This window comes from Falco biarmicus, chromosome 8 (assembly GCF_023638135.1).
Source record: "Falco biarmicus isolate bFalBia1 chromosome 8, bFalBia1.pri, whole genome shotgun sequence".
NCBI classification, from domain to species: Eukaryota; Metazoa; Chordata; class Aves; order Falconiformes; family Falconidae; genus Falco; species Falco biarmicus.
Genome location: NC_079295.1, coordinates 26,382,871 through 26,399,881, shown reverse-complemented (window position 1 = coordinate 26,399,881; position 17,011 = coordinate 26,382,871). Strand labels below are relative to the sequence as shown.

At 61.6% G+C, this 17,011-nt stretch overlaps 3 protein-coding genes across 7 annotated transcripts; 2 read left to right on the top strand and 1 right to left on the bottom strand.

The window, feature by feature from the left end:
- The first annotated feature begins 36 nt into the window (after nucleotides 1-36).
- On the top strand, nucleotides 37-6,907 carry ANKZF1 (ankyrin repeat and zinc finger peptidyl tRNA hydrolase 1). The gene is made up of 15 exons (XM_056347989.1): nucleotides 37-277; nucleotides 577-686; nucleotides 1,087-1,189; nucleotides 1,589-1,773; nucleotides 2,053-2,168; nucleotides 2,456-2,609; nucleotides 2,834-3,056; nucleotides 3,233-3,334; nucleotides 3,533-3,703; nucleotides 3,818-3,934; nucleotides 4,376-4,649; nucleotides 5,099-5,210; nucleotides 5,334-5,501; nucleotides 5,614-5,684; nucleotides 6,268-6,907. The coding sequence occupies exons 1-15, from the start codon at nucleotides 151-153 to the stop codon at nucleotides 6,386-6,388; spliced, it is 2,154 nt and encodes a 717-aa protein (XP_056203964.1). The 5' UTR covers nucleotides 37-150; the 3' UTR covers nucleotides 6,389-6,907.
- Nucleotides 6,908-7,104: 197 nt separating this feature from the next.
- GLB1L (galactosidase beta 1 like) lies at nucleotides 7,105-13,435 on the bottom strand. Of its 5 annotated transcripts, none has more exons than XM_056347975.1 (17): nucleotides 13,178-13,435; nucleotides 12,486-12,984; nucleotides 11,824-11,996; nucleotides 11,372-11,522; nucleotides 11,069-11,129; nucleotides 10,706-10,800; nucleotides 10,142-10,340; nucleotides 10,003-10,061; nucleotides 9,692-9,813; nucleotides 9,463-9,611; nucleotides 9,038-9,156; nucleotides 8,823-8,897; nucleotides 8,659-8,748; nucleotides 8,407-8,520; nucleotides 7,980-8,111; nucleotides 7,430-7,645; nucleotides 7,105-7,357 (listed from the first exon to the last, which is right to left on the bottom strand). In XM_056347975.1, exons 2-17 carry the CDS (start codon nucleotides 12,597-12,599, stop codon nucleotides 7,139-7,141), a joined length of 2,088 nt encoding a protein of 695 aa, XP_056203950.1. In that variant the 5' UTR covers nucleotides 12,600-12,984; nucleotides 13,178-13,435; the 3' UTR covers nucleotides 7,105-7,138. The 5 variants fall into 5 exon arrangements, with proteins under 5 accessions (XP_056203950.1, XP_056203952.1, XP_056203951.1 ...); XM_056347977.1 differs by having other exon boundaries at nucleotides 9,463-9,503; XM_056347976.1 differs by having other exon boundaries at nucleotides 10,142-10,322.
- Nucleotides 13,436-13,438: 3 nt separating this feature from the next.
- Nucleotides 13,439-15,958, top strand: STK16 (serine/threonine kinase 16). The gene is made up of 7 exons (XM_056347987.1): nucleotides 13,439-13,574; nucleotides 14,268-14,487; nucleotides 14,564-14,697; nucleotides 14,775-14,895; nucleotides 14,976-15,071; nucleotides 15,139-15,260; nucleotides 15,348-15,958. The coding sequence occupies exons 1-7, from the start codon at nucleotides 13,489-13,491 to the stop codon at nucleotides 15,484-15,486; spliced, it is 918 nt and encodes a 305-aa protein (XP_056203962.1). The 5' UTR covers nucleotides 13,439-13,488; the 3' UTR covers nucleotides 15,487-15,958.
- Nucleotides 15,959-17,011: the final 1,053 nt, after the last annotated feature.

Below are 17,011 nucleotides of genomic sequence, written 5' to 3'. Positions count from 1 at the left end.
GGCCTGCGGTGGGATCCGGGACGGGCGGGGAGAGGGACCTCGAGATGGGGCAGGGGCCTGTCCGGTCACCCGCGGGTGTTTCCCGCCGCCCGCGGGGCCGGGCCCGGGCCCGGGCCCGTCGCTCAGGCCCTTCCACTGGCAGCAGGAGCGATGGCGGCCCCGGAGGTCAGGTCCGTGTTCGAGGCCGCCCAGGACCCCGGCCTCCTTCGGGGGCTGACCCTCGTCACCGCAGCTGCAGCGGATGCACGGGCCGCCGGGGCGGCTCCAGCGAGCCACGGTGCGTGGGGCTCCACGGGGCCACGGTGCGTGGGGCTGGGGGCGGCGGGTGTTTGGCCCAGGTCGTGTCTGCCAGCCCTAGGTCATGCAGAAGGAGCTCTGTCCTCTGTCCCCAGCACAGCTCGGGCAGCCGCCCTGGAGCTCCGCCATGGGAGCTGCCTGGTGGGTGGGTACGTGGGCTTTCCTTGGTGCCCCCCCACGCTGCTTCTGCAGCCACAGGGCTCTTTGGGTGGCTGAGATGAGACCCAGGAGATGGTGCAGCCTGGGGAGCTGGCAGTGCACAACCCACCCTTCTTCCAGAGAAACCTGCAACCACCAGCAGCGAGGAGAAGGCCCACGGGGTCCCTGAGGTGCCAGAGCGGATGTGCTGCTCGACCTGCGGGCAGGTGTTCGGCAGCCGGGAGGAGCAGGTGAGCCAGTCTGAGGCCCCAGCAGGAGGTGAGAGCAGGCCTGGTATGGCTGGCAGGGTCCTGCTGTGGAGGCTCAACACCAACACAGTGCAGCCCAGCACTGGCTGCTTCCTGGAGCTCCGCTGCCCACATCCTGTTGGGATCTGGTACTCGAATCGTGCATATTATCACTTAAAATGTTATTTACTGAAGGTAAATGGTATGTGCAGCACAGGCCTGTGTCTGTTTAGATTAACTGTTATGTGGCTAACTCCCTAATGTACCATGGTCTTCCAGCCGGGATCACTGCAGGGTCCCAGTATCGGTTTAGCTCTCGGGTTCTGTCACCTCAGGCCCTTTGGTGGGGGGAATTTCCATGAACCACCAAGACCCTGCCAGCTGATACCTCTTTCTTCCACAGACAGAACACTACCGTCTTGACTGGCACCGCTTCAACCTGAAGCAGCGACTCCTGGGGCGCCAGACACTGCCAGTAGAAGTGTTTGAAGAGAAGTCTCATGCAGGTGAGGAATGGGGCTTCCCCCAGCTGAGCCCAGGAGCTGGCAGCAGCCTTGCTGGGGCTGTTCTGTGCAGTGATGAAGCCCCTGGCTACCTCTGCCAGTTCAGTGTCCCTTTATTCTGCTCCTATGGAGTCTTCTGGGGGTCCAGCACTGCTCCTGAGCCCTACTGACTTGTTGTGGGGAGAAGGGAATTTTCTTCCTGAGCCCCTGCTTAGACATACCTGGGAGTCCAGAGCCCCAAACCTCTATCTCCCCAGCCCACAGCCCCCTTGTGATATGTAGGTTATTGGACAGGACATTCCTGGGGTCGTGGGCTAGTGCTTGGAGTCACCTGCAAAGTTTTGGGGAGGCTGTTGGTTAAATTTTGCCCTGCTCCACTGCTTCATTTTCTTTCCCTTGCAGGTGATGTTTCCAGCATTTCAGGGTCTGATTCGGAGAGCTCCGATACAAGCAGCGAGTCAGAGTTGCTGCCCTCTGCCAGTGACAGCCCTGGGACTCCCCAGATCCCCCGCTCCCAGAAGGTGCTGCTTCGCAATGCGAAGGGCCAGCTTATCTCCACCTACCGCTGCGTGCTCAGCACTGGGAAGGCAAGTCACAATCAGCTTGTTGGGAGAGGGATCCAAGAGAAGGTGGATGGCACTGGGGTGTAGACATCTGTCTGACATTGCTCCACATCCCATGATGGGAAGGGTGGTCTCTGGGTGTCAGGTCAGAGCCCCAGGCTTGTTGGTGGCCTGGTTTTTGGCTCTGGGGTACTCCCAGAAACCTGCTTCTGATGTCAGCAGAGGTGCTAGTCTATGTCCTGGGGGGTAGCAAGATGTAATGTGGTGATCCCACGGGTGCTAGCAAGGGTGTCTGTGTATCAGGGTGGCAGCAAGGAGCCAGTGGACCTGACAGCATCGCTGCAGAGCCTCAGTGCAAGCACATGCTGGGTTGTGCTGATGATGGGCGGCGGGCATTTTGCAGGAGCTGTGTTCCGGGGGTGAGTACAGGGTGACAGATCTGAGGTTGCCCCTGTGAGCACAGTCAAGTGGGCCAGGCACTGGATGGCCATCCCCTCCCTACTCTTCCACTGCAGTGCTTACCACACCCTGGGCACCCATAGCTCCTAGTCTTTGCTTGAGAGCTGGCTGAGCCAGTTGCACTGCAAGAGAAGTATTAATTTTTAGAGCCCCAAAGGAGCCACAAGCCCTCCAGCGCCCCAGGAGCATCAGCTCACCCCCTCCCCATGCATGGTGTCTGGTTGCTCATGCTTGCTTCTCTCCACAGTCCCCAGGTACAGGAGCACAAGACTTTCCACCGCTACACAGTGCGAGCCCGGCAGGGCACAGCCCAGGGCCTACGTGATGCCCAGACCCCAGGGTCAGCACCCAGGTCAGCCGGAGCCTCCCTGCGGCGTTACAATGAGGCTGCACTGCTCAAGGTGAGGATGCACCACAGCACTGGGCTCTTGGCAGGGGGACACGGTCATGGCTGGCTCCGTGAGCTGGTACCACACCACTGCCGGAGGCCGTGGGTGGGATGTGAGCTCAGGAAGGGCGTCAGGGCCCAATCAAGACTGTTCTGTCCTGGGACTTCCCTGCTCCAGAGCTACCTGTGTCTACGCAGTGTGCTCAGGACCCCATAGTGCCTCCCCTTTCTCCCCAGAACATTCAGGACCTGCTGGCAGCCTGGGCACAGCACCTGAATGAAGCTCAACGCATCTTCCTCCGGGCCCCTCGTCACAACCGTGCGCTGCTTTTCAGTGGCAGGAACCCACCCCTCACCCGGGGTGACCCTCGCATATGCCACATCCCCTTCAGCACCCGCAGGGCCACCCTGCGAGAGGTGCTGCGAGTCCATGCTGCACTGGCCAGCTTGCAGGTGTATGGTGAGTCAGACCAGCCCTGGTGCCTGTGGGTCAGAGCAGGTGGGGCAGGGTGGTCCCTTGTGCATTAGGGGATGCTGCTCTATGTGGTGGAAGTGCTAGCTCTTCAACTCTCAATCCCTGGCGACACGGGGTGCTTCCTGTCCCCAGGCAATGACAGGAACAACCTTGCTGTCCAGGGAAGGACACTCCACTGGAGGATATCACTGGGTTCCCCCGGAAGGGCTGGCAAAAGAAGCAGCGGAAAGCAGAGATGGATCCCCTGCAGGAGGACAAAAGAGGTGAGTTGAGCGATGGAGGGAGGTGTGACTCAGCAAGCAGGGGGGTCTGATGTTATGGTGCAGGACCAGATTTACAGCCCTGTGACAGAGCCTGGTGCCACAGTGGGGATCTGCAGAGTGTGGCCTTGTGCTGGGCAGAAGGGCAGGGTGTGCTTGGCCAAGAACCCCGACTGATTTGTGCTGCGTGTGGGGCTTCAGGCCCTGTCTTATCACCTCCCTCAGCCACAGAAGAAGAGGAGGAGGAAAGCCCTGCAGGGGAACTGGAAATGGTGGAAGTGACACTGGGGACCTTGGACCTCCGGGAGTTCGAAGTGATGCCCAAGCGAAACCGCCAAAGGAGGAAGAAGAGGGACAAGAAGATGAAGAAAGGTGAGGGGGAAGAACTGGCTGGAGGAGTGTAGGAAGGCATGGGGAAAGGGACTGCCATGGCTGGAGTGCATGCTGGCCCTGGCCCTCTTCCACACCATGTGCTCCCTTGTGCAGGGCCTTGTGCCAAAGAGACAGCATGCCGTGGTACCCAGTGCGGACAGCCCAGCCTGGAGCTGGTGACAGAGCTGCAGGGGGAAGCTGGGGCTGAGCTTCTTCCCTGGAGCAATGGAGGTAAGTGGGGTCTGGAGCTGGGCTGGGTGGATGCCTGCCCCATTTGCTGGTGGCTTTGCAGTGGGGTGAAGGGCATGCTGCCACGCAGGTGCCCAGAGGAGCTGGGTGTGGGATGACTGTAGTGGAGCCACGTGCCTTTAAGTGAGCCATGTGTTCTGAGCAGTAGCTCTGAACTGGGAGGAGCAGACACCACCTGGCTGAGCCAGGTGTGTTGGAGGGGATTGGAGTGGGTCTTCTCTTAGGAGAGGGCTCAGCTGCTGCTAACAGTACCCAGCAATGCCGTGGCACACTGTCACAGACTGAAGGTGCTAGAGATCCTGCAGTGCACAAATCCAGCTAGCAGGATGATGCTTTAACTGTGCCATGTGTGCTTCCTAGTCAGACCAGAGCACAGCTCTGCCCCAGGGGCCATCAGACTCCCCTCCTGTCCTTCCCTTATAGGAGACCCTCAGACCCAGCTCCGCGATGCCCTGTTCACCGCCTGCAAAACGGGGGATGTGGGGACCCTGCAGCACCTCCTGGGTGTGCCAGAGAGCAGGGACCTGCCAGGCAACAGCAAGGATGGGGAGGGTGCACAGCCCCTGGATATGCCTCGTGCACTGCTCAACCAGCCCGTGGATGAGCGCGGCTGCACCCTGCTTCATGTGGCAGCACGGGCAGGGAAGGCTGAGGCTGTGTGCCTGCTGCTGGCAGCAGGGGCAGACCCTGCCCTCAGGTATGGCCACAGGGCACCCAACAGTTGATGAGCACAGCCCCACTGTGGGAGCCTAGCAACTCGTTCCTCTCAGCCATGGAAGACTGGTGCCAGCCTTGTCCTGGGACAGCTGGGATTGGTCTCTACCAGCTGGGATATCTGGATTTGTTACAAGGGGTCTAAGAGCCATTCTCTCTGCCTGCCTGGTCTGGCACAGCAGCAGGCAGGCACTGTCCCAAAGTGCTCCCAGGTTTATTAGTAGGCATTTCCGAGGGTAGGGATGAGACCACCCTTTGCAGGGCATTTGAAATGCAAGAAGGGGAGGATTTGGGGGATTCTGGTGTAGAGACAAAGAACTTTCCCCTCCTAGGCTGCGATCCCCTGGCCTGCAGTAGCCATTGAGCATCTCACAGCCCAGTGGGACACAGGTAGTAAGATGGCAGGGTGAGCTGATCTTCCTCGTCTTGTAGAGATGGGCAAGAGAGGACCCCTTACTGTGTGTCTGCTGACAAACTGACCCGCAACACCTTCCGCAAGTTCATGGTGGACCATCCAGACAAGTATGACTACAGTCGTGCCAAGGTAGGTGCCTGCCCTCTGCCCTCACCTTCTGGAGGCTGGGGGACTCCAGAGCAACGCATTCCTTGCCCATTTGTGCCATTGCCTCTGGCTTAGCGGGAGATGCTGACTGCCCTCTGCCCCCAGGTGCCAGGGCCCCTGACACAGGAGATGGAGGCCAAGAAGCTGGAGAAGAAGCGGGCACAGAAAGCCCAGCGCAAGCAGCGGGAGCAGGCACAGCGGGAGGAGCGGCAGCGCTGGGAGCAGGAACAGGGAGAGAAGCAGCGGTTTGCAGCCCTGTCCGACAGAGAGAAGGTGAGGCCATCTATGGGGGAGGGGATCCAGGTGGGGCAGTGCCAACATGGTGGGCTCTGGCCACAGCAGCTCCCAGGGGCTGGGGGGGCTGAGCTGTCTCTCTGCTCCCCAGAGGGCACTGGCTGCCGAGCGGAGACTGGCTGCGCAGCTGCAGGACACCAGCACAACTCTTGCCAACATCAGGTAACAGCCTGGCAGCATGGCTCTGCAGACAAACTCTCCCATGTCAGCACAGCTGTTCCCTGCCCTTCTTGCTCCATTTCTCATTTTCAGCCTAAAGCTATTTCTGTCCACTCGATTCCCAGTAGTGCTTGTGTAAAAGCTTTGTCCCTCTCTTGCCCTGCCCCCCTGAATATTTTGCAAAGGACAACTTGGTCCACTTGCAGCCAGATCTACAGCAAGCCAACCTCCCAGCCACTCCTGTGCCCCTGTCCTTGACCCCGTATCCCTTCCCTGTGCCACCCCACAGGCTTGTGGGCAGCCAGGCACTCCTGTGCTGATCTGGGCAGGGGCTTTACAAACCCATATGGGGCCAATTTCCCCCATGTTCAGCTTCCCTCTAAGTGCCTCACACCACACTCTCACACAGCATCATCTCCAGGGAACATGTCCTGGCCCAGCTCCTGGGTGAGCACATCAGCCCTGTAGGACCAGAGGAGCCCCAGGTCCCTCATGCTGCTGGTAGCTTATGTCACAGCCCTCTCCTCTAACCCTCCTGCAGCTGTCCCCTTTGCTCAGGGCCACCTCTGTTCTTTCTTTCCTGCAGCCGCTGCTGGCAATGTGGAGAATCCCTGCTGGGCCGGATTCCTTTCCATTATCTCGACTTCTCCTTCTGCTCCACGGCTTGCCTGCAAACCCACCGCCGAGCCCGGGCCAGCCACACGTAAGGCTGGGGACTGCTGCCACCTGCCAAGGACTGGTGTGGTGGAGAAACAGCTGAGGACTGGCTGTGCAGTGCGGGAGAGCCTGTGGAGCAGCACTGGTCAGAGGGACTGAGCTGGCCACGTCACATTCCAGGGCAACCCTGGCAAAGCTCTGGACATGAATGTTACTCTGGGTGGTGACTCGGAACATGACAACTTGGAGGTCCCCATGTGCTAGTGTGAGGTGCCAAGACTGTTTAATGGCCTGGCTACAGCCATGGGTCCTGTTGCCAGCTCTTCTCATGGCTACCTTCTACACTGCTGCCCATGGTGGTGGGACACGTCTGGACCCTGCAGCCCTGAGCCACCTGCAGCCACGCCTGTGGGCACCCTCTAGGCTGTGCTTCTTCCTCTTCTTTCCTGGATATCATCAGCACCTCAGCCATATCATGTTAGCAACTACCTCCTCTGCCTGCATTGTCAATAAAGAGGTGCCTTGACCCCCTAGGAATGGGGGGAGTCAGCATGAGCACTGGAACTATTTGGGACAAGCGTGGGATTAACATGCAAAACAAGCTCAGTCCTGGGCCACTTTCTCTGTAGCACAGACCCCGCCTGGCCCCAGAGGAGGGCAGGAGCTTTGGATGTCCATACCAGGATGTGTGTCCCTTTCCTAGGGCCTGCAGCCCCTCTCCTCACCCCTGTGTTTCACCAGCCCCCTGTCATCTCTGCAACCCTGGTGAGAAGTGCTGCCTGTACCTGGCAGCCCCGTGTTTATTCTGTGGCTGCAGTGCCGTGGCTGAGGGTCCTGTTGAAAAGGGGTCGGTCAAGGAAGAGCAGGAGAGGGGTGGAGGGTGCCCCTTCCAGCTCCAGCACTGTGATGTTGTTGGGGCGGCCAACGTGCAGCACCGAGCCGGGCACGAAGAGGGTCTGCTGTGGCCCACGGCGGGGCCAGTACCGGCCCAGGTTGAAGCCATTTATCCACAGCTGGCCCTGGAAGATGGAGATAGGACAGCTGTGCCCCTCTCCACTCTCACCCCCTCTCCCAGCTACACACCACCTTACCTTGCTCCAACCTGGGAACTTCACGAAGGTGTCCCAGGCGATGCCAGGGGTCTCAAAGGTCCCAGTATAGAAGGCTGGCCCTGCTCTGCCCCCACTGCTTGATTGTGGTGGAGCAGTGTGTGGCCAGCCCTGCTGGACGGCAGTGTCTATGGCCAGGGGATAGATCAGCCAGTTGCTGAGAGGGCTGGAGTCCAAGGAGAGGTTCCCCAGGAAGCCCTGCCGTAGAGCAGGAGGGAAAATGAGTCAGCAGGGTCTGCCAGGAGAAGCAGGCTGCCTGGCCTTCCCCAAGGCACGTCGCCTTCACAGCCAGTGACAGTGGCATGGGATCCCCTCCGAGGGGCTGCACAGCCCAGGCTGCTGTGGCAGCACAAGTGGGAGAGAGGGGTGCCAGCCTCACGGCCTTATCCTGGTCTGGGCAGGTTTGCCAGGGGATGGTGTGGGAATGGCCCTGCTGTGGCTGGGATCTGTCACGAGTGGCAGGAGAGGTGTGTTTGGCCACGCAGGCAGCCGGGCCATCCCTTCTGGAGCCCCAGGGAACCTCTCCCCTCACCTTGAAGTCACTGACGTTGGCCCCGAAGCTGATCCTGCCCATGTTCTCCAGGAGCACATCCAGGGTTTCCCCAGCTCTGCCTGTCACACACAGTGTTGTCTGCCCATCCCGCTCCAGCGTCCCCCGGTACTCCTGCAGGGACAGGGTCAGCACTTGCAGCCCCATGCCCAGATCCCACCATTGCAAACACTGCCGGCAGCCTGCCAGCATAGCGTCCTGCCACCGGTTCCCCCAGAGCTGGCCCACGGATGCCCTTCGTCCCCAAAGGGGGCAAATTTGGGCCAGAGGGCTACCCCACAAGGGCTGAGCGTGGCTCTCAGCACCCTGGCTGTCCCCAAGCCCCTGGCATAGCACAGCCCTGCTGCCAGCAGGGACCCCAGCCCCCATGAGTCCTGGGCTGGGGGCAGGTGTGCTCCCACAGCCCCACCTTCTGCAGCATCACATAGCCACGGTCGCAGACGTGGTGCGGAGGAGTGCCCAGCACAGCTGGGTCCAGGACGTCCCAGGGCAGCTGTGTGCGGTACAGCACGAAGCCATGGGCCTGCAGGACACAGCAGAGTGGCACAGAAAGGGAAACTGGGCTGGAGACAAGCTCTGCTTTTCTACCCTGGGGCCAGGGCACGGCAGACAAGCTCAGGAGCATCTCCCCCAGTGTCCCCCACTGCACCCAGCTCCTCACCTGCTTTATAGCCTCAAAGGTGAGGGGGAACTGGCTCTGAATGGGCCCGGAGGGGCACAGCACATCCAAGAGATCCAGGAGGTCGGCATACTGCAAGGAGAGGGATGGGTGCTGGGCAGCCCAGCAGTGCCAGGCAGGGGCAGCACAGCCCTCGGGGAACTCACCTTCCGCAGAGCCACCCAGCCGTAGGCGTACTTCAGGGTGGCAGGTGGCATCGGACCAACTGGCAGGGACTGGAACTGAACAGCAAACTGTCAGCTGCCCCCCAGGGCAAGCAGGGAGATGTCCCCTGCCCTGCCAGGTCCCTCTGTGTCCCGCTCTTGCCTGGCAAAGGCAGTGGTGCCCAGTACTGTCCCCCTCCTCCTGCTAGGTTCAGCACCTTGCTGATGACTGTGCGGATGGCAAACAGCTTCTCGGTGGGGTCTCCCGCCTCTGAGAGGGGGGCATCATAGTCGTAGCTGGTGGTCACTGGTTTGTACTGGTCCTTGAAGTCAGCACCTACCCGGGAATGCAACAGGAGCTGGAGAAGGGGGCCCTGGCAGAGCCCAGGACACGGAACCCAGGCCCAGGCTGGCTGCAATGCAATGGAGGGGCATGACCCAGAACAGGGAGCCACTGCCTGCGGATAAAAGGACTCCCCATGGGGGAACAAGCTTGGGTTCAGGGGCCCTTGGTATGTGCCAGCCTGCCCCACGGGACAGAACAGAAGCCTCAAATAGGCTCCTTGGGAATGGCCAAGAAAAGACCCCCCAGCCCTGCAGTGTGCCTCCCCTTCCCATTGCAGGGCACTAGGGCCCTACTCACCACTCCAGTAGACAAAGTTCGTTCCCCCATGGAACATGTACCTGCAGGACACCCCAAAGAGCTCTGTCACCACCTCCACGGACCCTGTGGGTGCTCTCCAGGCACCGCTCCCTCCCTGCTGCAGCCACAGTCCCAGCCCTGCCCAAGCCCTGCAGAACAAAGGTGAGCCGTGATGCCCACTCCAGGCATCCCCCCCAGGGATGTGCCCCCCTGCCAGCTGACTACTTGCATGTTGACATTGGCTCCCAGCTGCAACATGTCCTCCAGCCCCCGGGCCACACTAGCCGAGCTGGTGCTGGCATGCGCCTCTCCCCAGTAGTCCAGCCAGCCCGTGTAGTACTCGGAGTTCACCTGGGGGAGAAAGGGACGGCTGCCTGCCTGGAGCTGGGGCTTCTGGCACCCCTCTCTCAGCCACATCGCCCCTGCTCACCCACAGCCTGGCCCCAGCACCCCTCTCTGCATCACCCTCCTGGCTCCTCTGCCTCCCCAAAGCCATCGCAGGTAATTCCCCCCACAGCACGGTGCCCACACCAAACTCACCAGGGGCCCCCTCGGCTCCACCCGGCGCTGGGCACCAAACGCCTCTGTCACATTGGAGTCTGCAGAGGTGGAGGGAGGGAGGTTGGAGCAGGGTGGAGCTGGGACCCCCGGCCCCTCTCCTTCTCCCCCAGAAGGGTACCTGGCCCAAAGTCGATGGTGGCATAGAGCCCCTGCAGCGTGCCACAGCGCAGCTCCTCGGCCTGTATGCTGTCGGTGGTGAAGAGCAGCACCTCACTCCCCAGCAGTGCGCGAAAGGAGCCCAGCAGGTGCCGCAGGTACCCATAGTCACAGGCATAGTAGCTCCCATATTCATTCTCCACCTGTGAGCAGGGCAGGGGCTGGCACCCAGTGTGTACATGGCAGGGCTGCAGCCAGGTCCCACCGCCCACTGGGATGAGCATCCAGCTCTCCCCTTCCAACATCATCAGATGTTGTGACAGACCCCATCTGGGTCCCGAGAATGACCTTCCAGCCCCACCACAACCCCCAGCTCTGCCAGTGTCCCTCAAACTACAACTGGGGTAGTGGCAGGTGCCCCAGAGTCCCAGCCTTTGGATTTAAACCCAAGTCCAGAGGTCAAGATGGATTTATTTAAGAGCTGTGCCAGAATGTGGTCATGGTGTAAGGGGTAGAGGTGGCTTTTTGGGGTACATCCAAAGATGACCCAGAGCAGGGCAGGGGGTGGGGGCCCACAGCATCCTACCTGCACACTGATGATGTTCCCTCCATGCTGGTACAGGCGTGGCTTGATCTTGGGTAGCAGGACATGGAGCCAGGAGTCCACGGCTGCCAGGTAGTCTGCGGGGACAGAGGGCAACTCAGCCTGGCTGCAGCATCCACCCTAGCCCACCCCCAGCCAACCCGGCCAGGGGGAGGATGGAGCAGACGGGGCAGGGCTGAGCACGATGGGGAAGTGGAGGTGGAGGATGAACTATGGGGCTCCCAAAAGATAGAGGATGGGAGAGACCATGCACACAGGGCTGGCAGGTGTGTGGAGAGACCAGCATGCTGGCACTGGCACCAGGCTGTAAGGACATGGCAGCCGGAGCCCTGTGCCAAAGTTTACCAGGGTCAGAGGAGCGCAGGACAATGTCTGGTTTCCACAGCAGCCAGGCAGGCAGGCCACCCTGGAAAAACATGCACAGCAGAGAGGGAGGCAGAGAAACCACTCAGCAGCCCAGGCTGACAAACAGCCAAAACCGGGCCAGCACAACGCTAATGCTCGGCACTGGAGCGGCACATGCTCCGCAGGGTGGCAGCCTGGGCATGGCTGGCATGGCACCGGGGCCACTGTGCCAGCTGAAAGGACCAACCCTGCTGTGCCCTTCCCAGACCACCCATCACCCCTCTGTGCCATGCTGGGGCTTACCATCTCCCACTCTGCACAGATGTAGGGCCCTGGCCGCAGGATCACCAGAAGCCCCAGCTCAGCTGTCAAGTCGAGGAAGGCTTCCACATCCCGGTCCCCAGCAAAGTCATAAACCCCTGGCAGTGGCTCATGGTAGTTCCAGGGGACATAGCTGGGACAAGAGGGAAGATCAGTACGCAGAGGCTAAGGGCACCCCAGCACAATGGGGAAACATCCCACAGGCTGGTCTCTCTGCCCCTGGGAACTAGCCTCCAGCCTGAGCTGAGGATGGCAACTGGGGCTGGACTGGGACAAGCGCAGGCTCATACAGGCGCTGCCAGTGCAAGGGCTGGTCCTCGTTCCCTGTGCTTAGACAACACCCTTGCCCCTGTCCCTACCCCAGGGACCCCAGAGACCCTGAGGGGCTGGATGGCTGTGGGCTGTGTGCCGTCAGGGCTGCCCCCATCACTTACACCTGCACAGCGCTAAGCCCACTCATGTACATCTTGAGGAGCCGGTCCCTCCAGGCAGGGCGTGGGACACGGGCATAGTGGATGCTGCCTGAGATGTAGCGGAAAGGGGCACCATCCTTGCGAAAGCAGTTCTCCTCATAATCCAGCTGGAAGGAGCGTGCCGGAGAGGAGGCCTGCGGGAAAGGGGCAGTGCTGGGGGGCTGCAGACCCTCCCCAAGCTCAGCTGCCCCCTCCTCCACACTCCTTCATGGGACAGGGACTGACGGAGGCTGGTTCCTGGGGGGGACCCTCCCCATCCCCATCCTGGATGCAGGGCCAAGGCAGGAACCACGCTGTCCCAGGAGAGCAGAAGGGACAAGCAGGGCAGCCATTTGCACTGCCTGATCCCCCCCCCTCGCCTTGCTAATCAAACACCCTGCAGCTGATCTGGTGGCATTTTGGGGGACAGGTGCTGCTGGGGACAGGTGCTGGGAAGGCAGGCAAGGAGGTGGGAGTGCAAGTGGGACTTGGGGTGGGACATGAGCTGCAGCAGAAGGAAGCCATAGCAGAAAGAGCAGGGATACGGGGGAGGAAAGCAAGGCAGATCCCAGAGCTGTCCCACCGGATCCTTTGCAGCTCAGCCCCACGCGCTTCTCCCAAGCTTTCCACCCGTGTTTGCTAACCTGCGTGTGCAGCAGCCCCGATGCCAGCAGCAGGGCAAGAGCTGGCAGTCCCATCCTCGCTGGGAGCTCAGCAAGCCCAGGATAGGGGACAAAGGGAGACGTGGACACCACCATCACATGATCCTTCTTGGCCAGCGCCGGGTGCTTCCTCCAGGTCCTAAGTGCAGGCAGCTGGAACAGCTGGAGGGGAAGGAACGAGGGATGAGGGGTGGGTGGCTCAGCCCCTCACACCTGGGCCAGCCACACTTCATTCCCCTCAAAGCCCCCCCAGCAGGGTGCAGGCAGTGCCCCCCACCACCAGAGCCAGCTCCAGCCGGCAGGCACACCCCCGTGCCCCCCGGGGTGGTGGGTGACACACGTAGAGGGACAAGATGACTCATGAAAGTGTCACCACCAGACAAAATGCCTTCGAGGGAGCTCTGCCCACTCGCTTCATCAGGAGAGGTGGTGATGGAGACCTCGGGTATAGCTCCGGCCGGGGTGCTGCTGCTGCTGCTGTCTGAAGGAAAGGAAAATGTCCCTGGACCGAGGGCCAAAGGCTGGTGACAGAGCTGGTGTCAGGGGTGTCGGGGGGCTGCCACAGGGCAGGGCGAGGTGGTGATCCCCTCGGGGACGAGCCCTGCTGGGGTGGCCTCACCACCTCTGTCCCCCGCACCGCCGGCCTGGTCGCCCGGGCGAGGGGCTTGGCTCACCGAGGCCAGCTCCGGGGAGTGCCGAGGCTGCGGGCTGCCGCCGCCACCGCCCGCAGCCGGGAGGTGCCGCGGCGCCGGGGTCACCGCGTTCCACCCGGTCACGGTGCGGGGGCGCGCCTGGGGCTCGACTCGGCGCTGCGCTCCGCTCCGCTCCGCTCCGCCCGCGGCCCGTCAGCTCCGCGGGACGGAGCGTGAGATCCCCACCGCGGCGGCACCGGGGCTCGGGAACGCCGCAGCGCCCCGCCCGGCGGGTGACGCGGCGGGTGACGCAATGGGTGACGCGCGGCGGCGGGCGATGACGCGAGCGGGCGATGGGGCAGGCGCTGTGCGTCTGCTCCCGCGGCACCGTCAGCCTGGGGGGCGCGCGGTACCTGCTGCTCCACCGGCTGGCAGAGGGGTCCGCAGGGGGCTGGGGCGCGGGGGGGCTCGGGGGGGTGTCCTCGGGCACGGGGGTGCTCGGGCGTAAGGGGTGCTCGGGCCTGGAGGTGATGCTCGGGCACGGGGGGGCTTGGGCATGGGGGCTCTTGGGCATGGGGGGACGCTCAGGCATGGGGGGAATGCTTGGGGCTTGGAGGTGATGCTCGGGCACGGGGGGTGCTTGTGCAAGGGGGTGATGCTCAGGCATGAGGGATGTTTGGGGGTGGAGGTGATACTCAGGTATGGGGGTGATGCTCTGATACAGGGAGTGTGCAGGCTCGGGGGGATGCTCATATATAGGGGATTTTCAGGCACGATTTTCAGGGGATGCTCAGGTGTGAGGCGGTGCTTGGGCATGGTGTGGGAAGATGCCTGAGCGTAGGATGTGCTTGTGCGTGATGGAGGATTCTCATGCTGGGTGGCAGACGTCAGTCATGCCCTGGATTGGGTGCTTAGACCCATGGGATTGGGGGTGGTTAGGCCAGTAGGATTGTTCATGCATAGGGGGGATGCTTTGGGTGCGTGGCAGGGGAATGTGCATGCCTGGGGGATTCCCATGGAGAGGGGTGCAGGCACCCTCTGTCCCCCTCACCTGGGTGCTTGCAGTTGAGGTTGAGCACAAGGCCCTAGCCCAGTGCGACATCCAGCGCACACTGCACTTGGCTCCTCACAGGGGCTTCAGCTATGTGGACCTGGTGGAGGGGCTGCGGGACGGGCGCTTCTATGCCCTGAAGCGTATCCTGTGCCACGACAAGGAGGACCGTCAGGCTGCCCTGCACGAGGTAGAGATGCATGGCCTCTTCGACCACCCCAACATCCTGCGCCTGGTGGCCCACTGCATGGTGGAGAAGGGTGCCAAGCATGAAGCCTGGCTCCTCCTGCCCTATGTGAAGGTGAGGGGGACTCCCCTGGCTGCCCCCACCCCCTTGCCACCAGGAGTGGCAGTAACTGCTGGCTTGCATTTGCCAGGGGGGGACCCTGTGGAGCGAGGTGGAAGCACTGCGAGAGAAAGGGACTTTCATGCCAGAGCAGCGGATCCTCCTCATCCTCCATGGCATCTGCCGTGGGCTGCAAGCCATCCACAGCAAGGGCTATGCACACAGGTGGGAGGGGTGGCAGCCCCGGCTTGGAGGGGTTGGCAAGGGGCCGAGTGGGCGCTCGGTGATGTCCATCCCCGCAGGGACCTCAAGCCCACGAACGTGCTACTGGATGAGCATGACCAGCCTGTACTGATGGACCTGGGCTCCATGAACCGAGCTCGCATCGAAGTCAACAGCTCTCGGGAGGCCATGGCCGTGCAGGTGGGTGGCCTGGGACATCACCCCACCAGTCTGTCCCTGCCCCAGGCTGTTCATCCCCACCCTCACCTTCCTCCCTGTAGGACTGGGCTGCCCAGCGCTGCACCATCTCCTACCGTGCCCCTGAGCTCTTCATGGTGCCGAGCCAGTGCATCATAGATGAACGCACAGATATCTGGGTAAGGATCCAGCCCCCTGGCCCCCATCCCACCACCGTGGGACTGCCCTGACCCTGCTGTGCTCCAGTCCTTAGGCTGTGTGCTGTACTGCATGATGTTTGGGGAAGGCCCCTATGATGCCATCTTCCAGAAAGGCGACAGCGTGGCTCTGGCAGTGCAGAACCCCATCACCATGCCCCCCACAAGCAGGTGAGGGGCTGGGGAGGGTGACCCTGCTCCCAGACAGCCCCCTGTGCTTTGCACCACATGGACTTCTCCTCACCATCTTCCCTCCAGGTACTCGCCTGGCTTGCAGCGCCTGCTCTCCTCCATGATGACTGTGAACCCCCAGGAGCGACCAAGTATAAATGATGTCCTCCACCAGCTGGAGGGGCTGCAGCCAGCGCCGGCGGGACAGGACACCACGCAGATCTGAGCCTGTCCCACCCCACAGCAGCGATACGGCTGAGCCAGGGGAAAAAGCAGCTGTGCTCGTCCCTGCTCCCCCGGGGAGCTGTTGCAGAGGGCATTGCTGCACGTGAGGGAGAGCTGCTGCTCCATGCCGGAGGTGTGTTGGATTTGGAGTGTTCTGTGCCCTGGATGCTGCTGCCTGAGGCTTGGTCTGTGCCCCAGGACTGCAGATGTGTGACCTGCTGCTAAACACGGGGCCCTCACTGGCTGCTGCCACCCCCAGGAGCAGCAGATGAGGATGCTGTGAGACCTCTCCTGGGTGCTGCTGCTGCATCCCCACAGCTCTGCACCCCAGGAGGGTTGCTCCTGCCTGGGGTAGAGCTGTGGTCTGGGTCCCAGTGCTGTGCTGGAGCAAGGCAGGGGGGAGCCAGCGCCTGCTCCACCACAGCTCTCAGCGCCAACGTTGCCTTGCGTTTGGAGTAAAAGATGTTCTTGCAGAGGTGTGGATGTGTCTGTCTGCTGGGAGGGAGTCCTGCCAGGGGCACAGGGAGAGTAGGGCACGCTGTCTTCAACAAGCAGCCAAGCATTGCCGGAGGGGAAGGGCAGTGGAGGTCAGCCGTGGCAGGGCAGCACAGCCGGAGCATTAGCAGTAAGCAGGGAGAGTTAATCCCCAGCCCCAGAACACTCTTGATGGGAGTTACCATGTCCAACTGCAGTGGGAGCCAGGCTCTGCTGTTCAGAGCCTCTGGGGCTGGACACTGTGGGAAGGGGCTCAGCACAGCACAGGTAGGCAGGCAGGCAGTGGCAGGAGTACAGGCAGAACTTTTCAGCTGCTCAAGGAGCGGGAGATGGCTGCCCAGGCTTGGGAGCTGCTACAGCTTGGGAGGCAGGTGCAGCAGCCCTGTTCTGCTGAGAACAAGCAGAGCCTGGGGACAGCATGACTACCCCTGTGCTGGGGACACCCCCAGCCTGGTGGGCACCCTTGGCTGGAAGGTCTCACCGGGACATGCAGCAGTTGGGCTTCCCACAGAGAGGGGTTAAAAAAAAAAAAAAAAAAAAAAAAAAAAGAGATGCAGACAAACAGTTTCACAGGGAGCATTCCCCTCCTTTAATCCTCTCACCACAACATAGCAGTAAAGCAGCTGCGGAGGTTCATGCCGTGCTGGATACCCTTGCAGAGTGCACCTGCTGCACTGCAGAGCCAGGCATGCCCCTTGTCCCATACTGTGGCCACAGAGACACGGGTGCCAGGCTGTTCCCATTGCTTCAACCACTGTCCGTCCACTTGAGCCCACCTACCCTTGGGCTGCACAGGGGGAGAAGTCCCAGCAGCTGCTGATCTTTTCCTGCTCAGGCTAAACCTGCTCCCCTAAGATCCAGGATACAACACAGGGCCACACACCATGGGGCCATACACCACACAAGGAAGCAGCACCCACCCCTGGCTGGAGCAGCAAATGGGGTGGGATGTGTGCCACAGCCCTAGGGAGGGGACCAGGGGCCCTTACCTGCGCAGGGAGCAAGCCAGAGATGGAAGAAAGTGCTGGGAG

What these genes read in the sequence shown, in the direction of transcription:
- STK16 (XM_056347987.1), top strand. Translation starts at nt 13,489, where the DNA reads ATGGGGCAGGCGCTGTGCGTCTGCTCCCGCGGCACCGTCAGCCTGGGG. An exon ending in CTCCACCGGCTGGCAGAGGG is followed by an intron (nt 13,575 to 14,267) that starts GTCCGCAGGGGG and finishes GGCTCCTCACAG; the next exon opens with GGGCTTCAGCTATGTGGACC. An exon ending in TCCTCCTGCCCTATGTGAAG is followed by an intron (nt 14,488 to 14,563) that starts GTGAGGGGGACT and finishes TGCATTTGCCAG; the next exon opens with GGGGGGACCCTGTGGAGCGA.
- GLB1L (XM_056347975.1), bottom strand. Translation starts at nt 12,599, where the DNA reads ATGGTGGTGTCCACGTCTCCCTTTGTCCCCTATCCTGGGCTTGCTGAG. An exon ending in CGGGGCTGCTGCACACGCAG is followed by an intron (nt 11,997 to 12,485) that starts GTTAGCAAACAC and finishes CCTTTCCCGCAG; the next exon opens with GCCTCCTCTCCGGCACGCTC. An exon ending in GCTATGTGATGCTGCAGAAG is followed by an intron (nt 8,112 to 8,406) that starts GTGGGGCTGTGG and finishes CTGTCCCTGCAG; the next exon opens with GAGTACCGGGGGACGCTGGA.
- ANKZF1 (XM_056347989.1), top strand. Translation starts at nt 151, where the DNA reads ATGGCGGCCCCGGAGGTCAGGTCCGTGTTCGAGGCCGCCCAGGACCCC. An exon ending in CCTGCAGGAGGACAAAAGAG is followed by an intron (nt 3,335 to 3,532) that starts GTGAGTTGAGCG and finishes GTGGGGCTTCAG; the next exon opens with GCCCTGTCTTATCACCTCCC. An exon ending in GGACAAGAAGATGAAGAAAG is followed by an intron (nt 3,704 to 3,817) that starts GTGAGGGGGAAG and finishes TCCCTTGTGCAG; the next exon opens with GGCCTTGTGCCAAAGAGACA.